This window comes from Cordyceps fumosorosea (assembly GCF_001636725.1).
Source record: "Cordyceps fumosorosea ARSEF 2679 chromosome Unknown scaffold_3, whole genome shotgun sequence".
NCBI lineage: Eukaryota > Fungi > Ascomycota > Sordariomycetes > Hypocreales > Cordycipitaceae > Cordyceps > Cordyceps fumosorosea.
This window is the reverse complement of record NW_017387303.1, coordinates 559,679-573,162: the sequence shown is the minus strand read 5'-3', so window position 1 is coordinate 573,162 and position 13,484 is coordinate 559,679. Positions and strand designations below refer to the sequence as shown.

At 57.0% G+C, this 13,484-nt stretch overlaps 8 protein-coding genes across 8 annotated transcripts; 3 read left to right on the top strand and 5 right to left on the bottom strand.

Annotated features, from left to right (window-relative positions):
- Positions 1-66: 66 nt before the first annotated feature.
- ISF_01872 (Signal peptidase complex subunit 2) lies at positions 67-841 on the bottom strand (the record flags this gene model as incomplete). Its single annotated transcript, XM_018845479.1, has 3 exons — positions 67-390; positions 447-730; positions 805-841. 3 exons carry the CDS (start codon positions 839-841, stop codon positions 67-69), a joined length of 645 nt encoding a protein of 214 aa, XP_018707202.1.
- Positions 842-1,258: 417 nt separating this feature from the next.
- ISF_01871 (DUF850 domain protein) lies at positions 1,259-2,238 on the top strand (the record flags this gene model as incomplete). Its single annotated transcript, XM_018845478.1, has 4 exons — positions 1,259-1,305; positions 1,376-1,770; positions 1,840-2,001; positions 2,066-2,238. 4 exons carry the CDS (start codon positions 1,259-1,261, stop codon positions 2,236-2,238), a joined length of 777 nt encoding a protein of 258 aa, XP_018707201.1.
- Positions 2,239-2,380: 142 nt separating this feature from the next.
- ISF_01870 (RNA polymerase III, subunit Rpc25) lies at positions 2,381-3,179 on the bottom strand (the record flags this gene model as incomplete). Its single annotated transcript, XM_018845477.1, has 5 exons — positions 2,381-2,600; positions 2,658-2,808; positions 2,864-2,960; positions 3,013-3,111; positions 3,168-3,179. 5 exons carry the CDS (start codon positions 3,177-3,179, stop codon positions 2,381-2,383), a joined length of 579 nt encoding a protein of 192 aa, XP_018707200.1.
- Positions 3,180-3,898: 719 nt separating this feature from the next.
- On the top strand, positions 3,899-5,833 carry ISF_01869 (hypothetical protein; the record flags this gene model as incomplete). The annotated part of the gene is made up of 2 exons (XM_018845476.1): positions 3,899-4,857; positions 4,912-5,833. The coding sequence occupies 2 exons, from the start codon at positions 3,899-3,901 to the stop codon at positions 5,831-5,833; spliced, it is 1,881 nt and encodes a 626-aa protein (XP_018707199.1).
- A 489-nt stretch (positions 5,834-6,322) lies between these two features.
- On the bottom strand, positions 6,323-7,502 carry ISF_01868 (Chromatin SPT2; the record flags this gene model as incomplete). Its single annotated transcript, XM_018845475.1, has 2 exons — positions 6,323-7,408; positions 7,497-7,502. 2 exons carry the CDS (start codon positions 7,500-7,502, stop codon positions 6,323-6,325), a joined length of 1,092 nt encoding a protein of 363 aa, XP_018707198.1.
- Positions 7,503-8,486: 984 nt separating this feature from the next.
- On the top strand, positions 8,487-8,963 carry ISF_01867 (Ribosomal protein 60S; the record flags this gene model as incomplete). The annotated part of the gene is made up of 2 exons (XM_018845474.1): positions 8,487-8,645; positions 8,787-8,963. The coding sequence occupies 2 exons, from the start codon at positions 8,487-8,489 to the stop codon at positions 8,961-8,963; spliced, it is 336 nt and encodes a 111-aa protein (XP_018707197.1).
- Positions 8,964-9,395: 432 nt separating this feature from the next.
- ISF_01866 (hypothetical protein) lies at positions 9,396-10,546 on the bottom strand (the record flags this gene model as incomplete). The annotated part of the gene is made up of 3 exons (XM_018845473.1): positions 9,396-9,582; positions 9,652-10,187; positions 10,256-10,546. 3 exons carry the CDS (start codon positions 10,544-10,546, stop codon positions 9,396-9,398), a joined length of 1,014 nt encoding a protein of 337 aa, XP_018707196.1.
- A 662-nt stretch (positions 10,547-11,208) lies between these two features.
- ISF_01865 (glucosyltransferase) lies at positions 11,209-13,060 on the bottom strand (the record flags this gene model as incomplete). The annotated part of the gene is made up of 2 exons (XM_018845472.1): positions 11,209-12,755; positions 12,832-13,060. The coding sequence occupies 2 exons, from the start codon at positions 13,058-13,060 to the stop codon at positions 11,209-11,211; spliced, it is 1,776 nt and encodes a 591-aa protein (XP_018707195.1).
- Between the last annotated feature and the right edge of the window lie 424 nt (positions 13,061-13,484).

Here is a 13,484-nt window from a genome sequence, read left to right as displayed (position 1 = left end):
ATCCCCTGCCCCCTTCGCCTCAGTCTCCTTTCCCTCCTAGGCTGCGACCACCACGCCGGACCCCGCCTACGCCTTGCGCTGCCGCGCCTCGCCCTTGCCCTCGGTAGCCGACGCCGCGAGCACGGCGTCGAGCAGGTCCGGGCTGGCGTCGACCGTCGCGGCCGAGGCCTTGACGCGCTTGGGATCCTGCTTGCCGATCAGCGGCACGGCGGACGCGAGCATCTCCTGGAACGGCGCGGCCACAAAGAAGCCGACCTCGTCGAACCAGCCGGCAAACTCCCTGGCGAGGGTGTACTTTTGGGGCTTGCCGTCGGCGGCGCGCTTCGGCCGCACGGTGATGTCTAGGTTGTAGATGGGGACGTTCTTTTTCGTTGTTGTCGAGATTGTGATCTGTGTTCCGCAATTAGCCACCGCTTCTGTTTGAGGGAGGAGGAAGGGGGGTTTACCTCGTCGCCGGACGGCGCTGTGCCTTGGTAAATAACGTTCTTCTCCTTGTAGGTCATCCAGTACGTGAGCGCCGCGTTGAGGACCATGTAGACGGCGACGGCGGCGGCGGTCCAGTACTTAGTAGCGTCCCAGCCGAGCCTGTAGTCCCAAAGGAAGCAGAGCGCGGCGACGGAGAATGCGCCGTAGCCGAGCCCGAGGCGCACGTCCTGGAGGACGTACGACTGCTTGAACTTTAGGGAGTTGAGGTAGTTCGGGATCGCATCGTCCGAGGTGTTTTTCAAGTCTGGGGGCAGACGGCGCGTGTCAGACCAGGAGCGTTGGTGGACGGTTTGTAAGTAGGGTATTGGTGTTGCTTACCGGCGAGGTTGTAGAGCGCAATCTTTTCGGTCGCCATTGCGGCAGTGTAATTGGGCGTTGCGGCCGTGTGGTACTATAGAACAAGGGAATGCAGACGAATCGGGAGGGTTGGTCGTGATGTTGATGTCGTGGCAGCTTGTATAAGTTGTCGTGGGGAAAGGAAAGCTGTCCCCAGCGATTGACTGACCAAGGTCAGAAGTGGGTACCATTTTCTGGGCAGTCGCGGCGCTTTTCCAGCACCTACTGCTCTGTAATTCGGTAAGGGTACCTGTACAGTGGAGAGATGCGGCTGGCGGCAGAATAGTAGCTCCGGCTACGAGAGCTATGCCAGACAGCAAGTCCATCCCACCACCTCCAACAGCTTCCATCAATCCTCAACAACCAAGTCCTGCCGCCGCGGCCCCCGACATCCAACCCGAAAGCGCTGCGGACCGATAACCAATTTGCCCCCATCATGGCGCAGATTCCGGTGCAGACCCTCCACAGGGACCCCCAGTTGTTGTACGTCACGAACTGGCGCTTCTCCCCCTCGGGAATGGGACATCGCTCGCTAACCACGCTCCGTCGCCAGCTACTGGATCCTGATCCCCATCACCGTCGTCATGGTGCTCACCGGCGTCCTCCGCCACTACGCCTCCGTCCTCATGGCGCCCACCCCGAAGAAGCTCGAGGCCCGGGCGATCCGCGAGCAGCGGGCGCTCGCGCGCGGCGTCTCCCTCCGCAGTAACTACCACGTGCTGTCCCGCCGGTCGTTCGAGGCGCGACGCGAAGCCCTCGCCGCCGGCTACGAGTCGGGCGAGTTCCTCAAGGACCCGGACGCGCGCGGCAAGCCCGCGGCCAACCCGCTCAGCGACCCGGGCGCCATGGACGGCATGATGGGCATGATGAAGAACAACATGGCCATGATCATCCCCAACACGCTCATCATGAGCTGGATCAATGCGTTTTTCAGCGGCTACGTCATCAGTATGTGTCGGAACGTTTGAAGAGGAGGTACGCGGGAAGTTTTTGCTAATCACGGGCGGGGAAATGTAGTGAAACTACCGTTCCCGATCACCATCAAGTTCAAGAGTATGCTGCAGGCGGGCGTGCAAACAAAGGACATGGACCCACGGTGGATGTCTAGCATTAGCTGGTACTTTCTGTGCATCTTTGGTCTGCAGTTTGTCTATGTCTTCCTTCTGGGCAGCGATAATGGTAAGTTGCTCTGCGGCCTGCGGCAAAAAACGCAACGGAGAAATATACTGACTGCTCTTCTCAGCCGCTAGCCAGCTCGCTCAGCAAATGCAGGCCCAAGGAGTCCCGATGAACCCCATGGGTGGTCCCGGCGTGGACGTTGACAAGCAGTTCCAGGCCGAGGCGGAGAACCTCCAGGTCATTGAGCACTACTCTGTTCTGGACGATGTTGAAGATCGCCTGCTAGCCCGTTTCTAGCGGCAGTATTTTCAATTACATTCGGAGAAAATAGACAGATGATAGATGAATGTGTACAAGATATGCGCCGTCCCATGAATGCCCCCCAAAACAAAAAGAGTCCAACTCATGCTTTTCGACAACATGACTATGAGTCTCCGCGCTATGAGTCCCACCACAGGCATACGCCGAGACCTTCCTTGGCCATGCTGCCCTTGATGCGGTAGGGAGTCTTGATGGGTGAGTCTTCGGCTTGCGTAGGGCCAATCGGGGTTTGGTCGTGCCACTCCTCATCAATGACCTGCAGGCGCACCATTTCGTGGGTATCATAAAATAGCATCTGATCATCCAACTTCCAGATCCAAAGCTGCTCAGAGTGGTTACTACGAAGCAAGTTAGCATCGCCCTTTGCAGCGGCGTCGAGAGTCGGGACCGCTTACTATTCAGCGCCGGGAGGCAGCTCTTCAAAGGGCACGAACATGTCGTCGAAGAAGTCTGTCCGTACGTTGATGCCGGCGGGCGTGGAGCTGCGGATACGGCCGACGATGACTTCGCCCTTGAATGGGCGGAAGACAATCATGCGGAACTCGACTGTGAAATAGTTAGCTTGAGTGCTGGGAGGGAATCTGAGCTTGGAGGCGCATACCATTCACATTGACCAGCCCAGTGCCGTTGCCGATGAGGCCCTCTGACGTCCAGAGGATGTCATACAGGCATATGCACAAGCCGATTTTTTGGATAACCTGTTGAGGGTGTCAGTTTGTGAGACCAAAGGGCTCTCACAGGCTAACTCACCTTGTTGGCATATTTGGCATTAATGTTGTCTTCAATGGCGATTATACTGCGCTTAGAAAAGTCTTCTGGTGCAATCTGCACAAGATCTGAAATTTTGGTCTAAATAGGGTATTAGTTATCATTTGACGCTTCAAATCGTATGAGCTGCTGCGTACAAGAATGAACATGATGGGCTTGTTGCGGTAGCGGCCCGCGCCAGCCAACAAATCCAGTCACGGTACCCGAGTCTCAGAGAGACAGAGCAAAAGTCAAGTGGCTGCTGACCGGAGAAAAAATGCGGAAGATGGGCGAGCTCTTGTTGAAGCTCGGTTGACTCGGGCGCAGGACGGCTTCTTCTCTACGGTCTTAGAAAATGGAAAAGCTGCAGAATACAGTGGTCGCCAAAGCAGGCTTAGCGGTAAAGCCTCACTGTGGCTGCTGAGCTCTCACCGCCTGCCTCTTTATTGGGGTATCCCGTATCATTTCTGCTCCACAGCGACCGTTTTATGTAGCGGCAGAAAAAGGACGACCTTCCCCTTGTTAAGTCGTGACCCAATCCTGAGAACTGATGATCCCGCTTCTCTTCTCCCATCGTTACCGATTCAACAAAAACCCACTGGCCGCAGCGCTGAAACATCGGCAGGGCACCCATCTAGTGCTTCAACCTGAATCCAGTCGGAGTCAGGCTATTGCTTGTTTGCTTCCTTGCGCTTCATTCTCTGCATTACCCGCCCATTTGCTGCCTTGCCTTCTCTCTGCCTTGGCGCTCTCTCTTGCGCACCCACCCCTTGTGTTCCGGGGCGACATCTTCTCCTCTCTTCGAGTGAACTTCAGCAAGCGCACATTCACCTCGTCATCTTGGAGCCATCTTTAAAACGCCCTGCTTTCTCTGCATCCTCATCACATCATGTCTGGCTACGGGTACGGGCCGCCACCGCCACCGCCCCCAACTTCGAGCTCCTCGGGAGGCTTCGGTCGCGGAGCCGGCTTGCCGCGACGTGGAGGCCCTCATAATAGGGGTCGAGGAGGACCAGTGCATCACAGCGTGCCTCGTCATGATCACCATGCTTCGCAGCCGCGATACGAGTATCCGTCGCAACCCTATCCCCATCATCCTCCTGCCGCCGTGAGTTACCCTCAGGCGCCGAATCCCGGCTATCCGCATCAGCCTCCTCCCCCTCCTCCCCAATGGGGCCATGAACACGCCAGCCATCATACGCATGCGACTGCAGCGATTCCGCAAGCCTCGTATCCTCCAGCCTATCCTCCGCAAAGCTACCCCCCGGTTCATTACTCCCCTCCGCAGCAAGTCCCCTACGCGCCACCACCTCAGCATTATCCCTATGGTGCGCCGCCGCCGCCGAACCCATCTCAGTGGAATGGATCGGTACAGCCGCACCAGGTTGGTGGCCGACCACATCGCGGCGGCTATCATGACAAGGGCCCAAGAGGAATGGCAGCGCCTAGACCCCCAATTGGTGGCGGCTACGCGCAGCCCTACCCATCTGAGCTACATGGTCATCACCCTCCTCCGCAACACTATCCCTATGGACGGCCTCCCCCGCCGGCGCCGCATTCAGTATCGCACCACAAGGACTCGCAACACGGGCAGTACCCGCGTCGCGGCCGTGGAGGGCACAGGGATGGCGGTAATCGTGGCCGAGGTGGCCACCACAACGACAGGCGTCATAACAAACCCACCAATCAAACTCCTACCCAGCATAAGAACAACTCTGCATCCCTGGGTAAGAAGAAGAAACGCAAGACGAATACACTTGGCTTGACGCCTGGCATGGAGTCGGAATCCGAAGACGACGAGGGGGAGGAACAGGCTCTCAGTGAGCTAATAGGAGAAGAAGCACTGAGGTATTTAATCCCTCTGTATCTATTCTCACTTTGCACAAATACTAACGACTTTAGCATCCATGACGTCGCTTCTTTCCTTGCAGAACGTCGTAAAAATTACCCCACGAAAGCTCGTACTGAGGCGAAAAGAGCCGCTGCGCAAGCGCAAAGGAAGGTGGCTGAAACAGCCTCCTTAAAGAAGGAAGCAGACAAGCTACGCAGGCAGCTGCGCAAAGTAGAATCCTCTATAAAGCGAAAGCGAGAGCAGGGCGATGAAGGCGATGAGATGCGTGGCGCGTCTGATAACTCATCTGACGACGAACCCCCCGAGACGCTCTCCACGAAAGCCTCGTCTACTACTATCCCCAGTCGACCGCTCCCTTCTGCTTCCGGCAAGAAGGCAGACGTCACCAGGCACTGCAAATACTATTCTACGGGTGGTACTTGCGGGAAGAAGGGCAAGTGCCGCTTCGTGCACGACCCGGAGATTCGTGAAGCTGCCATGAAGGAGCGAGAGGCCAACAATGGCCGCTTGACTATTCAGCAGCGATTGATTCTCAATGACAAGGAGCAAGAAGATCTGACGGTACTGCGGTCTATTCAGTACCTGCGCCAGAAGGGCATCATGTCTGAGGCACTCGCTGCGAGTGCGGCAGCCTCAAAGGGTACCAGTGACAAGGACAGAATTCAGGACAACAAGGTGAAGGAGGAGGTGAAGGAGGATGACAAAATCGCGGATCAAGACCCGGGTCCGCCCCTTGTCGTTTCGTCTACTTCTCCATACCAATTACCGCCGCCCCCGACATCGCAGTCGCCGTCAACTGTCAAGGAAGACTCGGTTTCGAGTTCGACACAGGTTGTGTTAAACGGCCAAGGCCAGTCCAATGAGGAGGTCGACCTTGACAGCGGTGAGCCAGAAAATACCAAGCACTATGAGGGCTGGCTCCTCCAACCATATGGCTCCTCCAACAGCAAGGGAAACAACGTTGCGCCGTGAGTGCGGGCCCGTTGAATCATACACACGCGTGAGAGAGATGATAGCCTATAATCATGTCTCAGATATCGTGGATGTACAATCAAGGGCGCAATCGACTAGATGTGTCGCCTAATATCTTAATAGAGTATTGAATATTACTGTTTTAACTAGACACAACAGCATTGCACTGGTGACAATCGTGACAAGATATACTATTACGTAGTATTGAATAAAGAAAACTCCTTCGCTAAATGTCTATATAAGAGTAATGCTAATCAACAGCGTATCCTTCCGTGCAGTCTCCCCTCTTACATTCTTGGAAATCATCATTCAACGAAAAACGGCAGCCTCTAAAGTCGAACAGGAACAGGCCACAGAAAACAAAGCAAAAGATATCATATAAAGACAAAGAAAAGGCAACGCCGTGGTATATTCCCCTGTTGTACTGCTCCCCTCCGGTTACTCGTTCGACGCTTCCCGCTCAGAGAGGGAGGGAGCTCCGCCTTGCAATCACCTGTAGCCGTCCAGAGCGCGACGGCGACGCTCCTCCTTGGCGGCCTTGAGCTCCTTCTCCAGCTTCTCCTCGCGAATGTCCTCCTGGCGGGCGATGCGCGCCGCGCGGTCCTCCTCACTGTAAATGTCGTCCATGCCGGCCTCCATGTCCGACGAGCCGTCTGACGCGTAGTTGAAGCCGCGAGGCTCGCCGCCATCCTGGTCGTCCTCCTCGTCGTAGTCGATGAAGTCATCCATGTCCTCGTCAAACTCGTCGTCGTACTCGCGCGCGCGGCGGACCTTGGGCCCGCTGAGGAGCGCGCCGCCGCGCGGAGCGTCGTGGCGCGTCTTGACGTCGCCGCCGGGCTTGGGCCGCGCGGTGCCCGCGTACCCAGTCGTCGCCGTCGCGGCTTTCTTGACCTTCCTCTCGGGCTCTGCGGCCGCCGCCGCAGCGCCGCGCCTGCGAACGGCAGAACCTGACGCCGGTGGCCGTTGTCGGGCAGCGGTCGTGGAGGACGAACTGCTGGCACCTGGCCGTCTGGCACCGTCGCTGCCCACCGGCCGCTGCGAGGGCCGCGACGTTCCGCCGTACGCGGAGGCGGCCGCCGGCTTCTTCCCGCGAGATGCCTGCGCGGCTGCCGCGGCTTCCTGCAGCTCCTCCTTGGACCGCTTCGGCGGGTTCTCGACCTTTTTGTGCTGGATCTTGCCGACCTGGCCCATGGATGCCTGCGCGGCCTTGCCGCGGGCCAGGATCTCGGCAAACGACCCCTTCTTCGGCGCTATCTTGGCGGCGGCGGCTACGGCGACCGATGAGGATGTGGACGGCGCGGGTCTTGCGGGCTTGCTCGTCATCGACACGGCAGGTCGGCTGGCCGCTGTGCCGGCGTACCGCGGGCCGCCGGAGGAGGGGGCCCTGTCGCTGGTCGGTCGAGACGTCGGGTTCGGCCTGGACGGCGGGGGCGTGATGCGGCGCGCCTTGCTGGTGGTGCCGCCGCTGGCGAGCTCGGAGCTCGCCTTGCGCTTGATGTTGGCGGCTGGGCTCTGGCGGCTCGACGTCGGTGCCTTGCCCGCACCTCCGCTGATTGAAGCTAACAAGTCACCGATCTAGAGAGTCATGGTCAGCAAGCCGTGGCGCAGAGAGCACCTGGGGGCCGTCAAGGCTCGTGGGTGATTTCAGGGACGGGGTGCTTACAGGCATCGTGCAGGTTTTGTTGGTCCCGGCCGTCGAGCTAGATGTAAAGATTTCAGACGTGAACGGTTGTCGGCTACTCAGCGCTCGGTCAAAGCCTCGGGACCCAAATTCAAGGCCGTTGATGATCCTCGCAAGTTTGGGTCAAGCTCCGACCTGGCGCGCCGAGGCAACACTCTTATCGTTTTCTTTTTTTTTTTTCCCAACCTGGTACCGGAACACAGAGCCCCCGTCGGGTCAAGAGAGGGACCAATAATAATGTAAGAGAATACGGCCAATAAGCGGTGTGAAGAGACGTATGTAGTACCCGTGATTCACGAAGAATGTTGTGTCGCGGGAGAGTTGGTGCGCGGGCGAAAGGATACGTTTAATGATCGTGTGGTATTTGTGGCGTGAGCAACTGCTGCCAACTTTGCCCCCCAGCTGTCGAGCCAAACCAGACGCCTAATCAGCCGCAAGTTGGTTGGAAGGAAGAAGATAGCACGCGCCACATTAGCCGCCAAGCATCAGACGGAGCACGTGATGCATGCTAGATCTGTGTGGCGGGTGCATATTGTGGCTGGTGCAGGAGGTGGAGCGAGGACCCCTCCCACGCCCTAACCTGAGTGGCTCGCCTAAGCACAAGCTGTGGTTCACCCACAAACTGGAAAAATATTGTGTGAGGGAATCCACCGACTGGGGCTTCACTGTGCCTTTTTCTCGCGACCCGCTGAACGAGACAATCCTCTCCTTCGGAAACTACTACTTTTTCACGCCAATCCAACAACTTTGAACCCGAAGGTTTCAGTCTCCGCCTCAACACCCGCGGTTAAAGTGATTGATTTCTCGTGTTCCTTTTCGAACTCCTAAACAGTGAGTAACGCCGTAACTCTACATGTTCTGCGCCAGGCTTCTTTCCGGAATCTAAAGAGGGCGAAATCCCACCAAGAGCGCAAAGCCATTTCTGCAACATTGACTGACAGACGTCTCTTCTTTCGGAACAGAACATTCAAAATGAAGCACCTCGCCGCTTACCTCCTCCTTACCCTCGGTGGTAACGAGTCCCCCTCCGCCAAGGACATCACCGGCGTCCTCTCCGCCGTCGGCATCGAGGCCGATGAGGAGCGCGTCAAGACCCTCCTCTCCGAGCTCAAGGGCAAGGACATCAACGAGGTACGACAAACAACCCCCCTCCCCGAGCCTGTCTATGATCGAGTTGGCCCTCGCTTGCGAGCACCACCGCAGCGAGTCGACTGAATAGACTACCACATACAAGCAAGAGGAGCCCCGAAATGCTAACATTGTTTCCCGCAGCTGATCGCCGAGGGCTCCAGCAAGCTCGCCTCCGTCCCCTCGGGCGGTGCTGGTGGCGCTGCCGCCGCTGGTGGTGCCGCCGCCGCTGGTGGTGCTGCCGACGCTCCCGCCGCCGAGGAGAAGGAGGAGGAGAAGGAGGAGTCCGACGAGGACATGGGTTTCGGTCTGTTCGACTAAGCGGTCCGCTCACGACTGTTACGGTAACGACGACTCACAACCAAAAAATAAAGAAGAACACGAAAACAAAGTTGGGCTTGTTTTTTTTTTTTCTTTCTGGGAAAAACGAAACGGATTTCATTCGGTTATGGTGCAACAGACATTGTTGGTTCAGAAACTGTACCGATGTGCACACTTAGGGTTCACGGCTTGGACTCGCCTTTCTGCGATAGTTGGAGTTGTTCGGCCTCTAGGATTTTTACGATGAATCAGAATCATTTTTTCAGAAGTTCTTTTGCGGTCGTGTCTTGTTTGGCTCATTAAAAATATGTGACTTTGTTCTATGTCTTCATTCCCCAACTCGGGGGTACTCTCGAATTTTACATCCCACGATAAACTCCGGTATTAAAATAACCTTCTCGCGGCCGAAGCAGAACCTCCGCATTGCCCAGCTTACTCCTCCCTCTTCTCCGGCCGGTAGTCGGATTCATGCCCCTGCCACGAGAACCTTCGCGGCTGGGCTACTTCTTCGTACGCGGGCAGATCGGCGCCACAATGATCAGCCTCCGGGAAGTGCCCGTCGCCGTGCTCCGGCTGCAGCTGCCTATGCGTGCTGTGGTCGTCGTCCGACTCACTACTACTGCTAACATCAAAACCAAGTTAGCCAATGACGCACACATCGCCCGACGACCGACGATTTTCCACTCACGAATACCAATCTTGCACCTCGCCGGGTTGGTAGCCCAGGAGGTTGTGCACAGCAGCCTGGAACTCCTCCGTGCCGCTGTACGGGTTGCCCGCGCCCGGGTGGCCGCCGCCTGGTTGCCGCGGCGACGTGGCTCGCATCATCATCGGTTGCTGGATGAGCACCTCCTCCGCCGCCACGGACGTCGTCGACAACGGGGTCCCTTTGGCTGCGACGCCGCCGGCGTCAGACGCGGCCTTGATGCCAAATGCCGCCTTGAACTTTATAAAGAATCGCCCTCCTTCTCTTGCGCCCTGGTCGCTGCTGCTCACTGACGGGTCTTGGGTCGCCAGCATGCGCGTGCGCGAGGGGCTGTGGCGGTTGCGGTGGTGGTGGTGGATGTGCGAGAGCCTTCGTAGCGCCTGCTGCGTAGCCTTCTTGCAGTCGTTGCAGCCCTTGCGCTCCCCGCAGAGGTAGATGCTGATGCCGGTGAAGACGACGATGGCGAATATGCTGACCGTCAGCGCGGCGATCTGGGCCGGGCCGACCGTCGCCGTGTCCTAGATTTTATTAGCCCTGTTGCCTTTGGGGGAACGTTGGAGCCCAGCGCTGAGTGGTGTAAACTCACAGCGTCGGCTGTGCTCGCCATGTTTTCTTCTGACCGTGAGAGGGAGGCCTGGTAGGGTTGCGCGCCGAAGAGGCGGATGGTGACGACGAAGTTGTACAGAAGATGTTCCTGATTGGCTCGTTGGACGGACGGGAGCGGGATGTTAGAAGAGAGTAAAATTGTCGGCAGGCAGACTACAGAATGGACTCGAGGGTGACAAAAGTCGGGGAAAAAGTGGCAGTTCTTTCGGGTGCCGTGCAAGACAAACAAGTAGTTATGTTCCAGTCGCGTCACACCAAGGCTGACACACATGTTGTATGTAGGTACATACATACGAACGACCCCAGTGCTGAGTTTACAGCCAAGGCACTGATTGTTAATGTGTAAAATGAGCTTGCCGATTGTGAAGGATGAGATGTCCCTTTGATGATGACTCCCTCGAAGGGACTCGAAACGAGCTGGTAAATGCTTGCTTGCTTGTCTGGGGCGCCCGCCCAATCAATCAATCGAATACCACTTGGCTCATCCCCCCCGCGACGTCAACCTGGGTTGTGCGCCCGCTGGTCTGCCTCTCGAAAGCAAACAATCAACGCAGGATGACACTGACAACTCATCACCCTATAGAAAAGGGGGAAGGCTTCTAGAATCAAACTATTTGAAAGCGGCCCTCACTACCAAAAACCAGTACGGCTGCATAGTAAAATTAGCAAGGCTGTGCCGTGAATGTGCCGTGTCTCGGTTCTCGAATGCACAGTGTCAGATGCGTGCCCTGGTCTGCATGGGCATCGGCTGAGCCAACAAACACACACCAGAACGGGGGTCCAGCCAGCTCATCAAGCTGACACCAGTCTGCCTTGTACGATAGAAGTCTTGGAAGTTGGTATTATCAAGAGAAAAGCTCCCGTCTATAAAGCTCATGTATATTTCAAGTCCTAGCCCAGCTGGCACCCAAACAGTCACCTTGTTTTGTGTCCTCATTGTGTCTTTCTAGCCCTGCTTGTCTTGGACGCGCTAGGCAGTATGTCGCTCTCGACAATCAGTCTGCAGAAGCACCAGGCGTAGCATATCATGAAGCCAGCGGCACCGATGCCAACGTTAGCCACTACCCATAGATCGGGTTTGCTCGGCGGTGGTGGTATGAGCGCCTGGGCAATGTGCCACGCGACCATCAAGACGTAAAATCCGGAATGCAGCGCCAGTGTGGCATATTGCATCAGAGGCTTGACGTGGGCGTCTTGAAGCGGCGCCGTCCAGGACACGGGAGGGAGGCCAAGCAAGTATGCCCAAAGAAGGGTGAGCACTGCATAGGGGACGGTCAGGTCGACCCGCTGCAATAGGGGGAACATGGTCCAGGCGCCGAGTATGTTGGCGAACCCGACCCAGGAGCGCACGTTGCCATTCAGGCCTTGCTTGCCGGCAAGGAGCATCGTCATGGGCATCAATGGAAGTAGAACGCTCTTTTCATGGACCTGGTAGCTGAAGAGGAAGAAACCCCAGGCAGTCGTGGCAAATGCTAGCGGCATGGTAGACTTTAGTGGCTTGATGAACAGGACCATGTTCGGTGGGATGATGGCGAGCAGCGTCAAGACGAGAGAAGCTTTTTGCAGTAGGTCGGTAGGATAGTTGCGCAGCTTGATGACGACATTGGCAGCGCACCAGAAGTTGGCGACCTTGTCTTCAAACAGACCGCGAGCAAAGGGGAATACGCGGTGAACCATTTGCACCAGCTGCTCCACCACGGGGTAGTAAAGTGCTTCTGTGTCGAGATAGTCTGAGAGGAATGAGAGGATTGGCAGCGGCGGCGGGGGACCTCCAAGTTCGGCGCGCGAGGAGATGCCACGATGGGCGTCATACAGGGCGCCGGCGACGATGGGAAGCACCAGGGCGGCGAACGAAATGACAGTAACGAGGGCAATTCCAACGAGCCTTCCAATGCTAATCTGAGGCTTTACGCAGCGTCCGAGAAGATATGCAAAGACGCTGAAGGCGTAGTAGAGCGCCATCTGTTTAAAACCCAATGCGCCGACGAAAAAGACGGCAGCCCACCGGTATCGCTCGGCGAGGAGGCTCGACATGCTGGCGAGCACGAGCCCCAGCATGACGGTATTGTACTGGAAGTGGATGTGGTCGATGAGGATGGTGCCGGGCTGCATCAGGATGGCGACGAGCGCAATGTTGCTGGCCCAGGTCGGGACGCCGCTCAGCCTGCTGAAGCGGCGGACGAAGACGACGACGGCCGGGATGTAGGTCAGGTACTCGGAGACGACGACAGACGCGCGCATGAAGACCTTGAGGTTGGCGTCTTGGGACCCGCGTGACGTGAAGAGCGCGAACCACGCGGGATCAAACAATGCGCCAATCTTGCCGAGGAGCCAGCTGTGGTAGGCTGTCAGGGGCGGGTAGTCGAGCCCCCACCACTCGAGATCGTGAAAGTACCATTGAGAGATGGGAAGGTGGGTGGTGATCTCCATCCAGTGTCGCTGCGCCTCGTAATCGCCAAACATCGGGGGTCGCTCGAAGCCTGCGGTGAAGGGGAAGAAAAAGACGCGGTCAGCTTGCAGTCTATTGGAGGTAATCCAGAGTAGGGACAAACGTACCGGAGTAGCCCCAGACTCCTGCTGCCCAGCGGAACAGTCCAGCGACCATGAGTATGAGGGGCAGGACAGTCCATTGCGACGATGCGGTGCGCAGAGGCCAGAGAAAGGCTGCCAGCGGGAACAAGGGCGCTTTGGCGGGAGCTTCCGCGCGCGGCCGAAGATCGAGGTCGTCGCCGTTTGTCTTGGCCTTGCGCCGCGGTTTGTGGGAGGCAGGGCTGGCCATGGCCATTGTTCCTGGACCCTGTATTTAGATGGTAGGCTGCAAAGGGGCTGACATGCAGAAAGGCCGCCGTGGTGTGGAAGGGAACAGCTCGAAAGGAAGAAACAAGACAATGAGAGTCGCAAAAAAGAGAGTGACGTGTGAAGTTCAAGGGAGCTTGGGGAGCATGCAGAGTGGGTGTGGAGAATTGGAGCTTCACATAGCCTACCCTGGAGAGCCGTGTTAGATTCATCAGGTGCGTGAGTGGCCAATGCTCGTGAGTATAGTCGACTTTTCTGATCTTGGCTTTTTTTTGTATACATATGTTTTTGCTTCCAGTGGCATTTTTTTTTTTTTTGTGTGGGATGGTGTGTACGGAAATCTGTAGTCAATGAACCCTTGCTGTTAGCATTGGATTCCTTATGGGAGCAAGAGCTTGAGCATGTGATGGCGA